Source organism: Mytilus californianus, unplaced genomic scaffold (assembly GCF_021869535.1).
Source record: "Mytilus californianus isolate M0D057914Y unplaced genomic scaffold, xbMytCali1.0.p SCAF_6, whole genome shotgun sequence".
NCBI classification, from domain to species: domain Eukaryota; kingdom Metazoa; phylum Mollusca; class Bivalvia; order Mytilida; family Mytilidae; genus Mytilus; species Mytilus californianus.
This window is the reverse complement of record NW_026262712.1, coordinates 87909276-87925627: the sequence shown is the minus strand read 5'-3', so window position 1 is coordinate 87925627 and position 16352 is coordinate 87909276. Positions and strand designations below refer to the sequence as shown.

General features: G+C 33.8%; 1 protein-coding gene across 1 annotated transcript in view; it reads left to right on the top strand.

Annotated features, from left to right (window-relative positions):
- LOC127705950 (uncharacterized) overlaps nt 1-8985 on the top strand; it is a 63279-nt gene extending 54294 nt beyond the window's left edge. Inside the window, exons 8-10 of the mRNA XM_052210333.1 lie at nt 3480-3567; nt 5974-6127; nt 8911-8985. Coding sequence (XP_052066293.1) covers nt 3480-3567; nt 5974-6127; nt 8911-8931 — 263 coding nt within the window. The 3' untranslated portion in view covers nt 8932-8985. The remainder of the gene's footprint in view (nt 1-3479; nt 3568-5973; nt 6128-8910) is intronic.
- Nucleotides 8986-16352: the final 7367 nt, after the last annotated feature.

Below are 16352 nucleotides of genomic sequence, written 5' to 3'. Positions count from 1 at the left end.
GGCGCATTTTATCATTTAGAACTTCAAGAACTATATAGGAACATGTATTGCTGCTAAAACTAACACTGTCTGGTTTACCTATCATATTTGGTTAAACGTACCTCCGTATACATCACCTATAATCGTCCACTGACCAAAGAGTCTTTAAAATGGACCAGTCAATATTGTCTTTTATCTGCATAAGTGTCACTTGCGTTAAGCAAGCAACAACCAATCAATCTGCATATCCATATCAATGTTGGCTGTATCATGAATGTCCGACATCATTGCTTATGTATCAAAATAGGGTACTGACATAACTCGGCGAATGACCTTGATGGACTACTTTGATTATCTGTTTGGTGTAACCTAGGCAATGTATCTTCATCATAATACTAGTAATTCTTTTCTGGACGGTTCAAAATCTCGAAACGGTAAAGCAGCTTATGATGATGACTATCTGTGACATGTCGAGTCTAGATTTGCAGTGTTAAAAACATAAATGGGAGGTTGTACACTGGAAAGATGCCCATGAAGGTTATCATTATTTTTTTCTATGACTGCCAATCTGAAATCCAGAAATATATTGTGAGCTTTATTAGTCCCTCGACTGTCATAAGCAATGACCTGTTATATGACCGTAATGCTACTGATAATTATAATACGTTATTTCAAAATCAAATACAGCTTACAGGCATAAAGTACTGCTCTTAATCCAAGATTTCTACCGTTTGTACTCAACTAAAATGGCTTCAGATGGTTTGCTTAGGCAAGTATCGGAGATGATGAGAATCTCTTTTTCAATTGGTGGACAGATGTTTCTTTCTACTTGTTCTTTCCTTATTGTTTTTTCTCTCTCTTTTTTTTGTTTGAATTGGCAATAAATCTGTTAATGGCCTTTTAATCTGGATGAGCATCTCCGTAATTTCCCGCGAAATCAATAAACTGTTCACTTCTTCCGGTGTTTTTGGATTTTGCCAAATGAGTACACGATCTGTCCTCTCTATGTCTGTCTCATCAAAATTCTCTTAAACTTTATGGCACACATACTTGACACGAAGTAGAAAGAAGAAGAACTTTCCTGTTGGTTGCTTCTTATCGGTGTTTCTGATTCTATCAAATACTTGTTTTAATAGTTGAAAATGTTCCTCGCATGTGTTTGAAAATATAATAATGTCATCGATGAATATGTTACAGATGTGCATGTGAGGATCATGTAGACGACCTTGCATCAGCCGTTGATAGTTGCTGGAGTGTTGGTTAAACCGAATGGCATGCGGTTATATTTTTAGAAAATCCAAGCGGACCAACTTTAAAGACTCTACTTGCTTTCTTCCAATATTCCAATCTGGTGATTTCCATTTTACATATCGATCACTGTAAACTATGATTGGTTTCCTGATATACCATCGAACTTATCTTTTATGTGAGATAGAGCATAAACGTCTTTCTTGATCTTGTTGTTCAGCGGCCAAAAATCCACACACTGTCTCAGAGAGTTGTCCTTCCGAAATACTTATACTGAGATGAATAAGTATGGACTAAAAGACTAACAGATGAAACCAACTCTATCTAGTTGATCGATGTGACTCTGTATGTTAAAAAATCCTTCTGTGATATTGTTGAAGTGGTGTTGAATTCTCCAGCTCTATTTCGTGTTTCACCAGATGAGTATGGCCAGCATCATTTTTGCGCTTAGCAAGATTTCTCTGTAACAATGTTTAAGTGATACAATATTAATTTGCTCAGCAATCTTTACCGGGTCTAGAAATTGTGTTGAAGCGTTATCTCTATCGCTTAATTGCTGATCGTCGATGGTGACATGCTACATTTCAGCAACAATTCACTTAGGTCGAAGATAACTGTTCTTGTACTTACATATATGATATCAGCGTTTTTTTGTTTTGTGAATTGCGTCTTGATAATTAGTCAAAGAATGATATTCATGTCTGATGGTATGATTGAATGCTAAGTTTGTTGTACTAAATTAAGTCTTCTTGTGTATGATAAGTCAAGCCTTTGTCGGTGTAACCAGAAAACTTATTTTACTGTTGGATTGAATGAAAATGGTCCTTTTTCTCAGAGATTATGACAGGTTATATGTTGTTAGTGCAATGCCGGTTAGTCGACTGTTCTCTATAGAAATCACTGTGTATTAGTCCGTCAGTTTTTCTATGTCGCATCATGTCAAAGTTGCCTCAACCGATTTCCATAATTGTCATGCACATTACAGAAGGTCCCTTTACGATTGGAAAAAAATCGTGGTTAAAACTTACCTACACATTTACAGTGCCTAACAAATTGAACTCCTTATTTATGAGATAATTTTCAACCAAAACAAATTATCAAGTTTCAAAAGATGTAAACAGTAAATATACTCCCAAGTACACATATTACTATACGTCAGTACACAAAAGTCAAGGTCAAATAACAATATCAACATAATGCCTCATATACATTTACCACATACAATGTCAATAAAAACAAGCATTGCATATACAAAATACAAAACACTATATGTATACCCCTGACGGCGTCAGCCCGGTAGGTTATTTCCAATTTACACGATGGTGTAATGGTCAATGCAAATTGATACCTTTATATAATTAAGAAAGGAGGCCTTCTAGGAATCATCACACAAATAAACAAAAACAAACATTGACAACAAAGAACACAAACATGTATGACTATCCGGTGTAATGTTCAACAGTAACAACAAAGTGTTTTCCAGTTTTATCAGTAATCAGTTCGATTCCCATCCGGGCCAAACCAAACACTTGAAAATTGATATTTGCTGCTTCTACGCTAAGCACTCGGCATTTAAGAGTACGAGCAAGTCTGTTCGGCTCTGAGTTAGAACAACGTCTTCGGGTAAGGGGACTTGTCCACCTGCGCACTGTTACCTTGAACTTGACCGTTAAAAATGCGACTCAGAGTGTCTGTTTAGTGCAAATCCGGGGTTCATATTCATATCTCATTCACATTTTCTCGTCCTGATATGCATGTCATATTCCATCACCATTTAACGAAGGCAAAGCTTGAAAAAACGGAGCCCGTTTACTCTTATGCATCCGCAAAAATTGGGGAATTTACCGGAAAATTACCAAGCAGAAATCACTTATACAAAGTCCGCGTCTTCGTTGATCATTATCAAATGTGATACCAATTAATGACAATATAAAACCAATGTATCGTATGCTTTAATACTATTATAAGTTTACATTCTGTTATTAAACAATTCAATATTTAGATTTGGATTCCTGCACCAAGTTTAAATATTTGTTAAATGTTTAAAAGTGAGGTCTAACAAAAGAAAGTATGAAATTGAATACTGAAGGCTGAAATTAATGGATAAAATATAATAAATGATGCAACTAAATAATGAAAATACTATATTGAATAATACTATTCTTTATTTTGTTATTTTAAAACGCAATATTACACATGATGTGTTTCATGTAAATAACTGCATACTTACGCCTGAATCCTATTTTTAACAGCTGCTGGAAATAATACCGCGTTTACCGTCTCCAGTTGTAAAATATTCACAGATGACAAAAAGAAAATCAGAAATGTGTTAACAAATGGGTAAGTAATGAAATATTTTTATTTTACTACAACTTCATATAATGCATTTATTATTATTTAGATTTTTTGCAAAACCCTTGCCGTCAAGTTAACTGTATACTTTGACACATTGCATCGCACATATTTATTTTTAAAAAAAAGTGCATTTTTATACAGCCATGTAAAGAAACACGGGTGTATAAACATGGTTCCTAATCCAGCAAATAGTTAACAGATTCTTAAAACTTTGGAGAGTTGGCACATTAAAAGTGTTCGATTTTCTTGGTCTTTGTTTAAACTACCACTTTAAAATATTCCATGGTAGGACTGTATTGATGAATTATCAGTCCATGTAAAATTCATGCAATTTAAAAACAAAATATTCACATGAATGAGGCCTTCAAATTTTTTTTTTTTTATTATTTGAATATCTGTTGAGTATATATTATATGAGTAATGGTTTGACTCGAATGATACAAAAAGGCACTGCAAAGGTCATGGAGTTATCACCCTTTACACAATACATAAATCCATTAGATTTTTATTTCATATCAACATACGATATAATAGAAATCATAGGTTCATTTTGAAAGAACTTTATATTCTCAACAAAATATCAAAAATAATGATGTGTCGACTTTCCATCCGTGAATCACTTTTTGCGTGATTTTAAATGGAATGGTACAGACACAAAACATGGTGAAATGGGCATTCCACACTGAAATCCAAGTATTTTTAACAATAATTTGTGACTCTCTCAGTGAAGGATCCAAGTCGTAAAGGGATGACAACCCCCTCTTCCTTTGATCGCCAAATTAGTTTTGAAAATGTTTTCACATTATAGTGGTAGGTCAATGATATTTGGTATGCAGCTGTTTTAGCATTGGCATATCTCATTTTTTAAAGATTATTTGGCATCGCCCCCTCAGTCATGGTCTATTGACTTTGAAACTTTTGCTATGTTTAGGTGTATTTTAGTTTGTGATTAGGTCAGTTTATGGAAAACCTATAGTGGTAGATCAATGATATATGGCATGCAGTTGTATGACCATTGGCATATCTCATTATCATGGAGATTGTTTGGCCATGTACCTTCAGTCATGGTCTATTGACTTTGAAACTTTTGCTATGTTTAGGTGTATATTAGTTTGTGATTAGGTCAGTTTTTTGCATTAGTTAAATGTTAAAGTATTGCTATTTTAATTTCAACATTTGCATTTTACTATCAAAATAATAAAAAGGCGAGACATATCTCTGTGACAGTATATATTTTTTTATTAAATTGTTGAAAATGTCTTTTTTTGTGTCCTTTCTTGTTTTTCTTTATTGCTATTCAATGTATGATACTTTCAAAGATTTCAGATTTAAATGAAGAAAATTAAACATCTTTTCATCCAAATGCTTCTACGGTGCATCATATTATTTTCGGTTTCATCTTAATTAACTTTGATGCATGGACTTCACTGGAGGTATATGAAATTCTTCATGGGAGCAATTGATATAGGTATCTTAATTAGGTGATTGAATTCTCTTAAAAGGTCATATAAAGAAAAGAAAATTACCTACTGTGGAAATGAATATAACAGACATCACTTTTATCACGTTCAAACACTTAGTCTATTTTGGTTGAACTCAAAGTATGTAGAAGGCGCTAGTTAATCTGCATGGTTAAAGGTACTGATATGGCATGGAGTCGTTGAAAAATAATCTTAAACGTGTCTTTTCACACTTTTTGGTGTTTGCAATCATCGTTTTATATATTTTACTGTTCAAACTTTTTGGTCATTAACGTAAAAGATGAAGACACTTGCAGAAACATGTGTTATGTGTACGGTGATAATACCACACGTGTTTTAAACTCTTCTTCCAAATTTTTGTGAGTTTTGACATCAGAAAAGCAACATTTTCGAAATTAATACAAAAAGTAAAGAAATTTTCAAAGGTTCAAGCAGTAAATTTTAATGAAATAAAAACACAAAAACTTCAAAAACACGAAACATTAAAAGCTAAAAGTAAGAAAAACGCGGCCAAATATTTTTGACTTGAAGGTCTTTGTCAACGGTTGTTGAACAGACCATAGGAAGGCGGGATTTCATTGATTTGTGTTTATTTAAAGAAAAATATGTTTATACCTTTAAAAAAGTTTTAAGTTAATTAAGAATGAGTGGCTGATATTTCTTAGAAATTTGTAAAAATTATAAAAATTATAAGTAAAATGAAAGTCTTTATTTTAAAAAAGTGCATCCCTTGCCCCCCCTCCTTCCCTTCCGTTTAATTCTGGGACTGCCCTAAACGATTAATTCAAGAAATAATAATAATTAAGAAAATAAATGGTCATGATCTACAACTACGTTATAGCAAATCAATCTATATGTTGTTACTATATTTCAAGGACAAATGCATATATACATTTATTATTGTTTTCAGCTGCGGAACAGGTTTCCCTTTCAAAGTAACAGAAGGTTTTACTATGAGAGGAACTATAGGGAAAAGTCCGATTTTTAAGCTATTCACTTTAAAAAGAAGACACCGATTAAACATTGCGTGCAATTTCTTCGAATGTGAAGGAAATTGTGATGGGGTAAGCAACGTTTATTTTGCAGTCTTTTAAACATAATAATAAGTTCTAAATGAGAACGAATACCGCATGATTAATTTGGTCAAATCCGTCAAAATGATTTGTGTATTGAGCGAACGATTAACACATTGCACAATTATGAATTATGTGTCCATAGGTAACTACATTGAAATACGGGGCAACTTTGCTATTATCACTCGGTTAAATCCGTTGTTTTTATTCATGCAGTTGTTTTATTTTTCTTTTTTTCTTCTGAAATCCAAAGTATGTACGTTAGCCGATGACAACATAAAATTATTCTTTCGATTAGCCATCAAAACAACACACTTGTTCTGCATTTAAAAACATTTTACTCATGAAACAATGGACACCAAATTAAATGTTCGAATATACAAAGACAGATAATTATGATAAAACACTGTAATAACTTTCAAATTCAGCTTAAAACCAGCTACGACATTTTGAAGTTGTTAAGATGGTGGCATCATTTGGCTTTCTGGGGTTTAAATGAACCATTGTATAGTAAATATCGAAATGCCTCACAAAATCTTATCACACACTATATGTTACATTTTTGGACAAGATAATGCTGCATGATATTAATTCCCATATGTATGAGCCAATCAGTCAGGATTTTGTATAAATTTTCAATTTGTCTGGGTTTTTTTCTGTCGATCATGACTGGAGAACATGAAAAACAATTGTCAATAACACTGCGAAATTTGTCAACCACAAGGTGTCGAAATACAGTTAGCTTAAAATCCATTAAATGATAGCATACTTTTAAATACTTATGGATTTTGTCAAGGATTACGCGAGTCAATTGGCAAAACATGAAACGGGATAGATGCTAATTCTACATGGATCTAGGCTGTTATGTGGTTGCTAAAATACTATAAGACGAACTTTTCTCGTCACTTGGTTCCGTCTTCGTCGTCTGTAAACTTTTAGAAAAATTCTCCTCTGAAACTACTTGGCCAAGTTTAAAAAAAAAACTTGGCCACAATCATTCATTGGGGTATCTTGTTTGAAAAATATGTCCGGTGACCCCGCCTATCAACCAACATGGCCTGAGGGGCTCAAAATAGAACAAAGCAGACCTAGGTCTAGTCTACCACCGACGAAAAAAATTTCTTAAGTTAACTTGGAAAGCAGTCAAAAAGTCTGCTCCAAGTTAATTTTTTTATGACTGCACTCATCTGTATCATTTTTTATTAATACTAGCTTTTGTTTTATATTTGACGTCCCCATCTCCAAGTATATGATTTGGTGCGAGCTTGACATACTGTAGTGGCATTTTTCTGCTGTTAGCGAATGTATGTTGACCTATAGCTGTCGGTGTCCTTTAATATTGTCTGATTAACTTAACATACATACACCCCACATATCCTCTTATCTATATCTACAACAGTATGCTTAAATGTAAACCCCATTTTATAAACAGCTTGATCAAGTTTTTAGATATTGACAATTTACTTAAGAACGCAACCCATTCTCCAATAACACTTAACGAAGAAGAAACCGTGAACAATGATGGGGCTGTGTTATGGTTCTTTTGTAATTTTAATCAAAAATGAATGTACTAATTCTAACAAAAAATGATGAGAAGCTGACATCATCGTAATGCTTTAATTTTTTGTCATTGGTACCTATTTGTTGTATATTTTTTTTAAAATAGTCGATATTGTTGGAACCAATTGTGTTTCTCTTCTCGCCAAATAACTATTTTATTTGTATAAGACAGACTTCTCTCACTTGGCACATTGAAGAAAAATAAACAAAACAGATTATTATCCTTTAACTTCACGTTCCCCCCTTGTAGATGATGTCCTTTCACTGAATTGTATAAATTTAGGCGACTAGATTTATCTCATATATATACAATACAATTATACATGTAGGATACAACAGAAACCAACATGTTTGCTTCATAAACATTGACTTGCATAAAGAAACCGACAGTAAAGGTCTGTTAAGACCTTATTCTTTACAAATAAATAGATTACTCCAACTCTCACATTGTTGGTTTTCCAATTTTATGTAGCAACAATTCAGCACATGTATATCGAGTACATATCTTCCAGTTGATACGAAATTCAAGGGTGTGTTTCACTATCTAGTTTTACTTGTTGGGACATAAGTATCAACAAGGAAAAGCTACTTAACCAAAGTTTCTTAATATTAAAAGTGAACTATAGCCTTATTTTAGCATTTTGAGGACGCTATCGTTATATGTTAACCGTTATTAAATATCTTCGTCATAGAAGACTTCGGACTATTGTCTTCTTTTTTTGTTTTGGTGCATGTAGCTAAAATTATACCTTCCTTTAATATCTGTTGTCTTATATAAACTAATGCGCCTGGTCGCTGAGTTTTATTAACATGACCAACACAGGAACTTATTCTGCCGAAGCACCTCTGCTCTGCTCGTCCCTGTTTTTTTTTTTGTTGGGTAAGCCAGTTCGGACTTCTGTTATATCATATGGTCTATGTTGTGTCTTTTTTCCTTTATGCCATTGTATTCACTGTCCTGGTTCTTTGTGGATTCTTTTGCTTTGCATTATATTTGCATATAGATCGAGATGCCAGTAGCATCAATATAACTGATCCATTGGTGTGATCTTACTTCCTGTAACCGCGTTAACTCTGTTGTACATAATATTTCATTACTGTCATCTTCCATGTCAAATGTCCCTCATAATTCGTCCAATTTACTATTTTCTGTATAAGCCTGAGATAAAGCTGTTTTGCGTCTATAAAATTTCATATTTGTATTGTTATTTCAGAGTTCCTGCAAAAAGACATAATAACTGTAGAATTGGAATAGTCGGCTGTTTAAATAAAATATATTCTTCGTAATATATTTTTGTTCTTTGTATGTAATTCGTATGTTACACATTTTTATTTGTATATGTGCTATAATGTTGCATGCAACTATATTAAATATTATGTTTAAGAATACAGCAGTTTACCGGACCAGTGCGAGCTTTTATCGTCAATAAACGCCCTCGTCTGTTGCAAACATGCAAAGAAAACCAATAGGCCAATAAATGCAAAACATGGCCAGCATCATTCAAAGGAGTCTAATTTCATAATTATTTTCGATGATGTGTACCATTATTTACCGATTTCTTTATATTTTCAATCCAGTAGAAATACGTTTTACCTATATATGGTTTCTGGACTGAAATATTTCATGAAAATGACAGCGTTGTTCCTCCGTTGTCAACCCTCTTGTAGTAACCGAGGTGATAATTGATTTCTAAACATAAATTGATTATATTGGTTGCAGTTACAGACACGATACCATATTGGTGTCGTTTAAGTTTATCTTTTTTTTTTGTCCTACTTACGGCAATCAGACTTTGAAAGTTTCAAGAAAAAGAATTGAAACTACAGTGTATTGTCGGCAAGGTTACTTGCTTATGATTAGAGGCACAACAAAATAAACGATTGTAAGTATATTAATTCAAACATGACAAATATAGACCATTTTACTACTGTCTTGGATAATGCATTGATTTTATTCTTCATTGTGTAACAACTTAATAAAGGTTCAATTTGTTTTTGGTAATAATTGCAATTTGTTTATTTTACATCAAAGGAAAAAAATTCTAAAAATGCAAATGATTGGAAGAGGTCATTCCAATTTCCCCTGAATTCATTATCCACCAGTCTTTTCTTAATTTCACAGTCTCGCAGCACGCACCATGTATGTACTTTGAAATTCTAAAAAATGCATGGCTTCTAAACAAATTATAAATACAAAAAGATGGCCTTAAACCTCTATTTTGTCAGATTTTGACAAATTTATAGTATTTATTCAATAAGTAGGGAATGTGTCCATGGGACACAGATGATGCCCCCGCTTGCATATCATATAAAGATATAAAGGGACATAACTGAAGAACGGTAAAAGTGACGCTACCTAAATTTGCACTTGATCTGAGGTTTGTGGTAATAAGCATTGTGTATAAGTCTCATAACATTTGGTTGAGGCAAACTAAAGTTAGAGAACGGAGACGAAAAATTCAGCAATTTTTATGTTTATAAAGGGGCATAACTAAATAACGGTAAAAGTGACGCCACCCAATTTCGAACTTGATCTGTATTATGTGGTAATAAGCATTATGTATAAGTTTCATAACATTTGGTTGAGGCAAACTAAAGTTAGAGAACAGAAATGAAAAATTCAGCAATTTTTCCATTTGTAAAGGGCATAACTCTATAGAACGGTTATAGTGACGCCACCCAATTTCGAACTTGATCTGTGTTTTGTAGAAATAAGCATTGTGTATGAGTTTCATAACATTTGGTTGAGGCAAACTAAAGTTAGAGAACGGAAACCAACTTTGGGACGTACGGACAAGGGTAAAACTTAATGCCCCCTCCGCTACGGCGGGGCATAAAAAATTTATGAGGACATTCTTATCAAAAACTAAAACTCTAATGGAATTAAAACTTTATGTTGTCTTTCAGATACAAATTAATTCGTTTTTTTCGTATGGCCTAAGCCCTTGACGGAGTCAAAAAGCGAGACATAGGTATGCTGTTTCCGGCGGCGGCCGACGCCAACAATGTATTAGTTTGTGAATAGGTCAGTTTTGTGGGGAACCACTAGTGGTAGGTCAATGATATTTGGTATGCAGTTGTATTAGCATTGGCACATCTCATTTCCATGGAGATTATTTACCCCCGCCCCCCTCAGTCGTGGTCTATTGACCTTTAAACTTTTGCATAGTTTACATGTATTAGTTTGTGATTAGGTCAGTTTATGGGGAACCACTGGTGGTAGATCAATGATATATGGTATGCAGTTGTATTAGCATTGGCACATCTCAATTCCATGGATATTATTTGGCCCCCGCCCCCTCAGGCATGGTCTATTGACGTTGAAACTATTGCATAGTTTACAGGTATTAGTTTGTGATTAGGTCATTTTATTGGAAACCACTAGTTGTAGGTCAATGATATGTGTTATGCAGTTAAATAAGCATTGGCACATCTCATTTCCATGGAGATTGTTTGGACCTGTACCTTAAGTCATGGTTCATTGACTTTGAATATTTTGCATAAATTACATGTTAAAAGTATTGCTATTTTAATTTCAACATTTGCATTTTACTATCAAAATAACAAAAAAGCGAGTCATATCTCTGTGTTAACAGTTTATGGTTTGATACGTCCGTCCATGCAAAATTTCACTGGAATTTGCAACGACCAGAAAAGATATATAAATTTCCGTTTAAATGTAAAATAATAATTGGGCCACCTACTTTTCTTTTACGGTATTATACATCATTCAAACTGTTGCTCTATAAGGTGAAAATGTATCACAAAACGACGACGGAATAAGCGTAACGTCATCCGTTGTAAGGCGTAAAACGTCGATTTTTTAAAACGTTTTCTTCACTACCAACTATGGATTATTCATGTATCATTTTTTTAGAAAAATCTATGCATTTCTAATTAAAGATTTCAAAATTTTAAGACAAATTTATGAACGTTTTCGTCGATTTAATGTGCTTTCTATACAAATGTAAATCTTTTGTGAAAGAGTACATTCAGTAAAACAGTAATATTTCAGAGAATGAAAGGGGTAAATGCATTAATTTTTCGGTTTTTTAGTTATTATAGTTCAATGAGCCAAAGTTGTATGCAAACTTTTACCAAAATCTGTGACATAAACCATTTACTGTACATTGATCTGAACACTAGTGTTAGCCTTATGTTATGAAGTGAAATTAAACTCTTAATATAAGCCCCTTTTCAGACTTGGTTACTGCACTGTTCACCTTTATGACTATGGAAAATTGCAAAATGGACTATTGATTCATGTTGTATAGTTGTTTGTAGCAGTAGTATTTATTGAATGTCTCAATATCAGTCGGCATGGTCACACTGTATATTTATTTCTTTTCTTTTTTCTTTTGGGATTTTACTTTATTTGTTATGACTCTTTTAGCTGGTGATACCATTCCCTGTGGTCTTTAAACTGCCCAGGTACTACACCCGCTTTGAAATTTGGCAAACACGAGTCAACATTATGCAAAGGAAATCTATACAAATTAAGAGATATTAGTTATTTTTTATCAGTTTGTCGTAATTCTCATGTAGTAAACCGTCAATGGATTTCTGAATTTATTGTAGAATTCAAACGCAAATTAAATTTCTAACCAAAAATCCCACAGTAAGCCGAAAAATATCCTGATAGCAGATGCGACAAAATGAAAAATTAAATGGAAAACACGACAAACAAAATCAAATTGAACATTATTAAGAGAATTATCAACAATTCATCAGGGAAAACAAATGATATGATTCCACAACACACTTTTCTGGAATAAACTTCATTATCTTAGATGCTCATAAAAAAATAACAATATTAGAGTTGGCAGGAAATGGCCACAGCATTTATTAACAGATATGGTACATGTATATGTACTATTATATGAAATGCAATTTGTGATATGAACTAAAATTCACAGATAGAAATGCATATGTGTCTTTGAAAATGTTATATGATGATCGCCGAATATGTTCGAGGTGGCAGACCATATATGAAAAGGGAAAGTTCAAGATAAGCTATTAACCCTGGAAATCAGAGGCTAATGCTATCATACGATTTAAATAAGTCTGTAAACTGCAAATATGTTATCTAAGCGCATCGAAATCTGCCAAATTGACGGTGCTGCGACAATTTTAGCCTTCAATTAAAATTTTCGTAGAACCGTCAACCGCCAATAAATTTGGGGGGAGCTGCGCGTAGCTGTGCCATTTCAAGCAAAATTTTATTGAAAAATTCTGATAAATGAACAAAGTATAAATTGTTAGTAACAAGAAATTATTTACATTATTTTTAAAACAGCCTCAATAACGATGATGCTTCATTTAAACTACTCACCAAAATCATAATATGAGTAGTTATAATATTTACAACGAGGTAACTATAAAAATTCTTAGTGTAGAACAGTTGATTAGAAAAGTAATGCCACCCGTCTTACTAGAAATAATTGTTTCTAGGGCTCCCTGGATTATGTTCAGAAAAATTTCATTTCCTATCTTTCTTAAATGCACCCCATCGTCTGCTAGGAACTCATGTGTAGCTTTTATGTCAGGATATCGAATGTAACAGCCCAATGGAGCTGTTGAACCGACGCCTGCACTTGTCCATACAATTCCCATTGTTAGAATACCGCCACTGCAGTCTTGGCTACTTCAGACCAAATTAAAGTCGTTTCAGGCAATTTATTAGATAACAATGACATAAATTTAACAAGCTGGTAATGTAAGTAACCTAGTTTAATATTACCTATATCATTTCCTACAATAATATAGCTGGGAGGATCTTTAAATCTCAGCATTATTCTAATGCGACTCTTCGTCTTAGAGGGAGTTAGTCCACCGGTACCCTGCCACCACATATTCACTCCCAACCTATTCAAAGTCAAATTAGCTCCTCCCGGGGGTTGCCTTGCTTCCACAAACCCATTCTTTTTAATTGACGACCCAACAATCCAAACCCTTATAGGAGAATCTGAAACTTACAGTAATATACATGAACAATTAAACGGTTATTCGTATGTAACGCAAATATGCACCCGATTACCAACGACCTAAACCTTTAATCTTTTCGTCGGATAATCCTTTAATGGCACAAGCTGTAGCCATACCTATTCTGAATGAGTGAGACGACCAACGAGAATGTTCAATACCTAAAGCATGTAGTGACTTTTTGAGTATTGCAGAAAATTGCTATTAAGTCAAAGGTTTACCGTCAAAATGACAAAATAGCGGCCCAACTACTACAGGTCTATCTCGAAAATAGCAAGGCAATAAAACCACTGGACAAATACATTTGTCTAATTGCCCCCGGGATGTGTATAGTTACCCCTCTACCAAACTGATCGGTCTTTATAAAACCAAATGAATTTCTAAATAATTTTTGTAAATTTTGACATCATTCATGTTTAAAGCATGATTTGAAGAATATGTATTGCTCATATTTTGAACTGTCAACTCTCCAACCCTAAAAAGACCATGAAAGGCCAAGGAAAAAACCGCCTTGAATAGCCTAGCCTCGTATGCAGAACTGCAGATACTATTAGTTATCTTGGTGTAATCAGGGGTGTACAGAATTTTACACCGTTGTTGAAAATTCCGTACACCCCTGATTACACCAAGATAACGAATTTATTTTTATGAACAATTCCTTTATTCATTTTTAAATAGGAATGTAAAATTGAAAAATGCTAATGAAAAATTTCCAGTGTAAAATTTTTTCAACGTGGAAGTTGCTGCGCATTGTCAAATACTTTTTTTCTTTATTTTTGGGAAATTCAGAAAATTTTTGTGTTCTTTTGCATTTTTTGGGGAAAAAAAATAAATAAATTTCATGACAAAAAAAAAAAAGTTTTTTAAATTTTTTACAAATTTTTTTTTCAAATTTATTTATTTTTTACCATAACCTTAATCGAAAGTAAACCCCTCAAGCAGGAGCTTGGTATCTATCCTATTTTTTAATTCAATTTTGTTTATTGGAGTCCACCCTTTATCCCATAGGTGACGTATCAGTTTGGACTCTGGAAGCAATACAATCTAAATTCTATACAAAATTAACAATATAAACAATGTCATAAAAATTTAACTTGATATCTCTTTAAGATACAGACTACAGACAAACAAAAATCGTCACAACTGTAATTGCATTCTGCTAAAAATTACTTCATATATTGACCAGCATACAATTTCGTATTGATGGGATACTGCACCGAGTTGCTGCCACGTGCCTGAAATCTCGGTCTAAACTGAGGCCTAGGTTGCTGAAATCTTGCATTTCCGCCTGCCCTATTAGGAAAAAGATTTTGTCTGGGGCATTGAATAAGTGGGTGCTGATCAAAATATCTTAAACAAGAATGAGTATAAGAACATGATTGATTCACGCATTTACCGTGGTAATTGAATGCGTAACATTTAAAGCACCCCGTGCTTATTTGCGCATTACTAATAGCAGACAGAGGATACATATAGAGCAGCCATAGTTCAGGGTCAACAACAGCCCAAGAACCAGCTAGATCCTGTGACATTCTGAGGCGAAATTGTTCATTGTACGATTTCCACCCTAGTGCGCACCGCTTAGCGCCTAGCCGAATACTATGCATGTACTTGAATAATTCTTGAAAAACATGCGGATTTGTGACCGGATCCATAGACATAATCTCTGAACTGAGTGAAGTGGGTGCTACTGGACGCTCTGTAGATCTGTTAACACCCGCATCTCCACCAATTTTCGAACGCAAAACAGTTCTTTTTTTCCGCTGGAGCCACATTGTCGCCTCTTCCCTTAGGCGCCACCCTCTTCCTACCAGATGCCTTAAGCATTTTAAACTAAAAAAGACAGGCTATGATAAATTATATAAATATTTATATGATCATATATGATTTAAAGCAATGCAAAAGAAACAAAAAAAATCTGCTGATTCTGCTGTGGCCGAACGAGTCTCAAAGCACGAGAAAAAAATTAAAATTGATATTTGCCATCCACCTTAAACAAACAATATTTTGCTTTCTGTATTCAATAATCCAACTATCTTAGCAATTTAATGCGTCTTTTTCTTCCAAAATAATGTTAAATGAAGAAACTTATGCTAGATATAAACTAATTCAAAATGTCAAAAATGCATATCGAAAATAAAATTTAGAAATAATTAGATTTAGAAATAAACTATTTCTCTCAGAACGCAGACAAAGCCTGACCATGCCATGCCGTCTGCTGAGAATCCGAATTTCGCCCTGACGCTTCGACAATTGTAAAAGAGGGGCGAAAGATACCAGAGGGACAGTCAAACTCATAGATCGAAAACGCCATGGCTAAAAAATAAACACAAACAGACAAATAATAGTACACAAGACACAACATAGAAAACTAAAGACTAAGCAACACGAACCCCACCAAAAACTGGGGGTGATCTCAGGTGCTCCGGAAGGGTAAGCAGATCCTGCTCCACATATGGCACCATCGAGTCAAAATAAACGATAATCAAATCCCTGATAAAGATTTTTAGAAACACTTTAAAAAGAATTAAATTTTTAAACAACTTGTGTGTCAGATTGATGTAGATTTGATGAAGATATTTTCTGTGGCTAAAAAATCGTCTGCTTTTCCCAAATGTCGACGTCAAAAGGATGATTATGGGTAAATCAATCACTTGCGAAGATCGATAATCCA